Source organism: Choristoneura fumiferana, chromosome 28, assembly GCF_025370935.1.
Source record: "Choristoneura fumiferana chromosome 28, NRCan_CFum_1, whole genome shotgun sequence".
NCBI classification, from domain to species: Eukaryota; Metazoa; Arthropoda; class Insecta; order Lepidoptera; family Tortricidae; genus Choristoneura; species Choristoneura fumiferana.
In genome coordinates this window covers 6,084,591-6,091,981 of record NC_133499.1, presented here as the reverse complement: position 1 = coordinate 6,091,981, position 7,391 = coordinate 6,084,591, and the positions used below count along the sequence as shown (strand labels likewise).

Genomic DNA, 7,391 nt, shown 5'->3' with positions numbered 1-7,391 from the left:
CACATTTGCGAGTATTTTTTTTATTTGTAAAAGAAAAAATATAATTGTTCCAAATATTGGCCATACCTTGGGCTGCGCTTTTGGCAGCGATGCATGCCCTCCCCCTCCCGCAACGTGCGTGTGCATGTGGTCCTGCAGCAGCGCGCGCAGCACCATCAGTACGGGCACGGACTCATTGACCGTCCTTGGGCTTCATGACAAGAAAATTTGTACGCGCAATGACTCACTTACCGACCACGGGCTTCATGACCATGACAAGCACATTAAGATCGAGGGTTTTATTTGGGGGGTTGCAACCAAGGTAGCCTGCATGTTCGACACGTTTACGAGCAAGTGTGATGAAAAATCCTATCCACGCGACGCGCGCGCGCGCAGTTAGCGCTGCTCATAGGTACTATTGTTCAACAGGCGGCCACCCGGCCCGTGCAAACCGCGTCAGCTAGCCCTAGTTGCAGTTTCCCTCACGATATATTCATAACACTGAAAAAAAACCGGCCAAATGCGAGTCAGACTCGCGCACGAAGGGTTCCGTACCATTATCTGTATAACATTCGACATTATTAAAAAAAACGGCAAAATAAAATAAGTTTGTTGTATGGGAGCCCCCCTTAAATATTCATTTTATTTTAACCATTTATTTTTAAAGTGATTATACAACTAAAGATTCTGTGAATATTTTAAGCGTCTACCTGTTGCCGTTATTAATATCAAGCAAAAAACGGCAAAACAATCACGTTTGTTGTATGGGAGCCCCCTTAAATATTTATTTTGTTCTGTTTTTAGAATTTATTGTTATAGCGGCCACAGTAACACATAATCTGTGAAAATTTCAAGTGTCCAACTATTACGACTCAGGAGATAGAGCCCTGTGACAGACAGACAGACGGACAGACAGACAGACAGACAGAGAGACAGCGGAGTCTCAGTAATAGGGTTCCGTTGGCACCCTTTGGGTACGGAACCCTAAAAAGTCAAAAGTTTTTGACTTTTCATCACTGCAATTTTCTGCCGTCAGAGTGCAACACTAGCACAAAACCGTAATCAGTTTTTTGAGTATCTTAAATGCCATAATATATTATTTCGATGTAAATATCATGGTTTTTTGTTACTAATAAAAATATATTTGGAAATAATTCCGATCCGCATGAGCGATCCCTTCAAATAGCGAACCTACTGTGTTAAAAATAAAGTTGTGTTAAATACTTGTGATGTATACATGTCATTTAATAATATTGTAAATTTGTTTTAAAAAAAAATATATATATATATACCTCGTTGAGTTTCTTGCCGGATTCTTCTCAGCAGAGGTTTTTCGGAACCGGTGGTAGATTTTTTTTGACATTCATGAGTGCTTGTTGTAGCCTAAATTGAATAAAGATATTTTGACTTTGACTTTGACTTTGATATCATGATTTCTATAGGTACCTACTCTTTGGTCATTATCTGTCATGGCGACAAAATATAAAGAGAACTGACGTTGTCATGGCGGTTCGCGCTAGTGTTGCCCCCTGCGCAGAGCTTTGCCTAATAGATCACGAAGTGCAAAACTCGAACTTCGTATGTTGCCGTCCCGCTGACGCTTATGTCATTTAATACGCGAGTGAAAGGGACGGTGCGATACGAACTTCGATTTGCGAGTTTCGTAGTAGCCCCTCAGGTGAGTTTGGTTTGAACCTACAGCCAGAAGCCGTCGTCTTAGACTTAGGCCACAGATATAGATTACACTAGATAACGCAAACACCTCAATCTGTATGAAAACCAACCGTGTCACTTTTTTATATCTACTGTGTCGTCTCAAGAGCGAATTACAGATGTGAATTCCCCGTTGTCCGCGCAAAATCAATTCAAATGCGCCGCCCGCCCGCGCCGTGGGGCTCCAGTCAGTCACTATTAGTCATGATTAGTCAGTTAACGGTCAGTTTTAGTATGAGGAAACCTCGACTTTTGGTCGGGGTTCGGACACGCGAAGTAAATGCATTTGCGTAATCTAGTGTAATCTATATCTGTGACTTAGGCGCTAGCGGTTGCATTCACTGTCTCTTTCTATCCTCATCCTATACCATTTGAAAGAAAGAACTGTTAAAATGATTGCGATTTCAAGTGCGTTTAAAGATTTAAAGGCCTCTGCTTGATAGGCTATTGGTCAAACCACGTGACAACATACGGCTTTTTAAGGTTCCGTAGTCGTAACAATTAACCTGTATAGTTTCGCCAACTTAGTAAGTCTGTTTGCCTGTCTGTCCGTCCGACCGTCCCCCACCTTAGTTTAGAGGCTGTTTTCTAGGAACTTGTAATTTTGTATGTATACTCGTACTTATATCGTATCGTGACTCTTATGATGTGTTTGTTTGAATCAAATGTGCTCCCCTTGACAAGCTGAATTAAGTAAAACTTTTTAACGAAAAATTATACCGAAAAAACTGACATGCCAAAAATAATAAACCTTTTTTATTTAAACTTAATCTAGACATCTAGACAGAAGGAGTGATAGAAACCCATCAGGTAGACTAGCATATCGGTCTATAGACTCCTGCTGGCTAGTGCTGGCTGAGGCACTTACTTCAAACTAGTATCTAGATTATGGTAAAATAAAAAGGTTCATTATTTTTGGTTTTTCAGTTTTTTTCAGCGGTTTTATTTTTTGTTAAAAGGGTTAATCAACATTTTCTTGTCACTCGTTGCTATAGTTACGAGTACAGTCTCCTGAGTGACTCTTTAAACCGTAAGTAAGTTAATAGGATTAAAATTTGCCAAGCATTTTTGTGGTACTTTCAAGCCCCTTCTATTGGTCATCTAATAAGCATGTTAGTATAATGTGACACAGCATTGTACTACAATGGGAGGTACTGTAAAAAAAAATATTTTTGTTTTTTTATTGTACCACTTTGTCGGCATAGTTTACAATATTCGCGCAAAATTACAGCTTTCTAGCATTGATAGTCCCTGAGCAAAGCCGCGGACGGACGGACAGACAGACAGACAGACAGACATGGCGAAACTATAAGGATTCCGTTTTTACCATTCTGGCTACGGAACCCTAAAAAGGACGGTGAAGCAATCCTATCGGCGTTCCTTTAATATACAATGATTAAAGCTTACTTAAAAATAATTATAAATATTGGATAAAATTAGGTATTTCGTTTAAAATCTTAACAAAACTTAAAAAGCAAAAGTAAAAGCAAAAACGTTCTGATCTATCGTATCTGATCAATGTACCTAATAAAATAACAAGTGATATTTACCTAAGTACTTACTTATTTTATGAATAAAGTCTAGATCGCTCGAAAATGTGCATACCAACGTCAAATACGTGATATTTAAATAAACAATGCCAAAGGTAAACAACCTAAGCATTGAAATTAAAAACAAAACAATACTACAAAATAAAAATCTTTAAAAAAAGTTATACTCGCAACCCCGAACTCTGAAACCTGAAAACCGGCAATGAAAAGAAAACTTAAAAGCGCTTGGTTCGTAATCTTACTTTTACTGTGCAACTTCAGCGCTTCCTTCCGGGCAGGTCGAACGAACGGCGCGCGCGCCGCACCAGTCCGCGACTCGCCGCCGCCGCGAACGCACGCGTCCTGCGCTCCGTACTTTGACATAGTTACACCGCGAGTGCACAATACCGGCGACAACACGGATCACCACGGTGCATGTGCTTAAGTGACGGCGTCTCAGTGCTTTGAAGTGGACGCTCGGGCCGCCGGCGCCGCTGGGCCCGCGTGCGGCCCGGGCGGTGGGATGGATTCCCCGCAGATGTACGACGCGGCCGGCGCACCCGCGCCGCCGCCGCAGCCAGACCTCAAGAAAGTCGGAGATGATAAACGCGCCACGTACCCTCCCCCCGATCTGGACGAGCTCAACGGCCAGGAGATCAGTCTGGACCTCCAGCATTTGATCGAGGATCAATTCCGCGGGGAGGAAGCGATGACTTTGTTCCAGGAGATACTGCCGGGGGGCCGGTCCCCTCAGCCCCGGCACTTTACTAGGACCACCCTGGCGTACATGCCGCAGCCAGTACACTCAGGCGCTTCGTACGCCCCCGTGCAAGCCAGCGCTGCTCACGAACAACAGCCGCCCATCAAAGAAGAACCTCAGGAGCCGCATGATTTTAGAAGAAATGTCAGTTGCGCTCAATACACAGGACAATATAACCCACAGCCTCCCGTGGGAGTCAGTGGACCATACGGGGGTGGATTCACGTCGTTACCTCCTCTCGGAGCACCTCTGCTTCCTCCTCTACTCAAACATAAGCAGCCTCCCTCTAGACGCTCGTCCGGAAAAACTGCAGACAAAGGTACAGACGAATACAGGAGAAGACGGGAACGTAATAATATAGCAGTCCGGAAATCACGTGAAAAAGCCAAAGTGCGTTCCAGAGAAGTAGAAGAAAAGGTGAAAACGCTCTTGAGGGAAAAAGATACGCTTTTAAAGAGGCTAGAGGCTGTTTCTGGAGAGTTGAGCCTGCACAAGCAGATGTATGTGCATCTGATCAACTTAAATCATCCGGAGATCACGGAGCTATGCCGCTCCATGCTACAACTCGGAGCGCCGCATGCGCCCGACCACACTCTCTGACCCATAGGTGAGTGTGTGTAATATGGTAATATGTGTGATTGTGTGAGTAACTACGCATGTGTGCTCCCGTTTCAGTGTGAGTACGGAAAGTCGTAAATCACATGGTGAATAGAAAAAGGGTTTTTTATGGATGACTTACGCAATATATTATATTGCATTAGAATGCGTGCGACATTGCTTGCGTTCGAATCGTTTCATCATTTGCAGAATTATACTTTCAGTGTTAGGTTTGTGTATGAAGTAATTAAAACTCACTTGTCAGACTACTGAGTAGTTCTTGAAAATTATTGTCAGTTACTTGTATGACTTGCATTAGAAGTTATTTATTCAATTTGTATAAAACTGAAGGCATTACTTAATGAGCTTTCTTTTTTAGTCATAGGAGTCACGTGTGTTTATAAAATTGGTTGTAACAAACGGCACGAGAAAATAATTATTCAACGATTACGAATCCAAAGCACGTGCTTTTCCATAACATCATCACGTGTGTGATTTACAAACTTAAACATTATATTAAGTACAAGCACGTTAGGGAAGAGAAAAATAAGTTTGCTACAGATTTATAGTAAGTAGGTGGTTTGTGCATCATTGCGTTATGGTTTCTTTTCCGAAATTACCAAGAAAAACGAAAGTTATATCTGTAGTCAAAACAAACTTGATGATTGCTAAAAATTCTAATTTTAATATTGAAAAACTTAAACTAAAAATGTAGATTTCAATATAATAACGGCGAAATATAATAAAAACATACACCTTTATAATACCCGCAAACGTGTCTGACGTCGGTTTCTGCTTGCGATGAAATTTACGTCGTATAGAAATGGTTTTGCGTTCAAAGTTGAACGAAAGCCTCCACAAGGATTATGGTAACCAAAATGTACTGTCGCTTTCTAAAAACAAAAACGGTAGGACAAGGTGTGCTCAGAGTTTGAATAAGTGTTTCGTAAGTAATAATAAACGTTTTAGAAGAAAACAATTCTAGTGTACTATTGTATGAAGATTATAATAAAAATTGTTAGCCGTAAAAGCAAATAGAAAAACTACTTGTGTGTAACAAATAATAAGATATTAGACACTGTATGGATGAAGTGATTTGATTTTCAACCGTTCTAAATAATCATCTACATTTGTGTTGAATAATATAGAAATACGGCGGATTTGTGGACAAAGTACTTTTGTTGGCAATGGTAGCAAATATAAACAAAAACCGACTTCGAATTATAATTAAATTATAGTAACTTAGCTAAGCTATCTACATACTTATTCTTTCAAACAAAAGAAGAATTTTCCAAATTGGACCACATTTTTTGATAGAAATGCATAATAAAATACAGATGAAAACAGAAACTCCTGTTTCGAACTAGGTTAATAAAAACTGAAGCTCTTGTCTTAAGTTAATAAAGTTATATGAATCGATAACAGCATCAAATATGAAAAAGACTAAACACATGAACACAAATAAAATCACAAATTGCAATTGGGTCAATTTGCGCATTTCCTGCAAATTTGCATTTAACGAGTGAAACGCTTGCTAAGTGTTATCACAAACACTATTTTTAGATTCACTGTGTAGATGAAAACGTACCTATATTTTTTCAAGAAGTCACTTTCCGATAATTTTGTATTTTTGATTATCCTTTGAAGATCGTTTAAAAAATTAAAGACGAAAAATTTCAAGTGGTCCATGGTCTTGAGTGCCTTTTGAATTAGTGGCCTAGAATGATCAGATCACATCACGCATTTGATTAATCTTTACGCTATCTTTCTGTTATTTCCTGTGAGATTACATTCTCGTTGACAATATCTTGCTCAACTTCCTTCTTTACGAGTATTACCATCCGCTAACTCATCGTCAACATTCAGACCTCAAGCTGTATTATTTACAACGATGCGTTCATATTTATCAGTTTTGGATTGAATTTCTATTTGTGCCAATTCCGGACCTATCACAACACAAAATTTGGTCCGCCCATGCAATATTCAACAATCCATTTGAATTTCGGTCGTCGCATTCGTTTAGCAGTATATCTCTTCGGGGGCTCGATTCAGTATTCAAATTCGTTTGTGCAAAATGCTGTCTGCTTGCAACTTTCGTTTTCACTGTGTACCGTTGCTGGTTTACAATGACTTCTGTGTGTATGGTTTTAAGTCGGTTTTGGTTCGTTGTTGCCAAAATTTTCGCCGCTCGCGCCCTACTTTTGCTGCTTCCGATGCTTTTACTTGTTGGTTTTAATTTTAACTATTTTATGTTTGCACGGAACAATGGTTTGGGAAATGCAACGGTCCGTTTTTGTTTTAATGTCAAATTTCTGGCTTTTAGCGGAATTTGTGACTACAAAGCACCGATATGTAGAGGCTTTTGTAGCGTTTAATAAACTTATAGAGATATTTACTTAATTCATGCCACTTTTTGTGCAGTTATGAAAGAAGTACCACAATACACCTACAATATTTTATTGTATTTGTGTGTCTTCTGTATTAGTGAATAAATGTCTTCTTTCTCTCTTTCTAAATAATTTGTGGAACTTTCTGTAAGTATAATCATTGAAAAAAAAAACAGCTATCAAGTTTTTAGCTAATTTTCTTGTTTAATGATCTATGGTAAATAATGAAGGTCATTCCAAAAGCGCTGCTAGTATAATTTCGCACGTACTCGTAAAACCCAAAAAATCACAGGTGCGTGCCCTGGCTCTAATCCGTGGCCCTTTGCTTGCGATGTTATGACCTCTAACCTCTAAACTACTATGGCTTACTTATTATAAAAAAAAGATTGTTAAAAAGAAACGTATCTTTGTAAACTTTATATTTTA

At 39.5% G+C, this 7,391-nt stretch overlaps 2 protein-coding genes across 3 annotated transcripts in view; both read left to right on the top strand.

The window, feature by feature from the left end:
* Positions 1 to 7,391, top strand: part of LOC141443926 (juvenile hormone esterase-like) — a 142,233-nt gene that overhangs the window by 59,176 nt on the left and 75,666 nt on the right. The gene's annotated exons all lie outside the window — the stretch shown is intronic.
* On the top strand, positions 3,536 to 4,590 carry LOC141443864 (CCAAT/enhancer-binding protein-like; the record flags this gene model as incomplete). The annotated part of the gene is given in 1 exon segment (XM_074109228.1): positions 3,536 to 4,590. A coding segment is annotated over 1 exon segment (837 nt). The 5' UTR covers positions 3,536 to 3,744.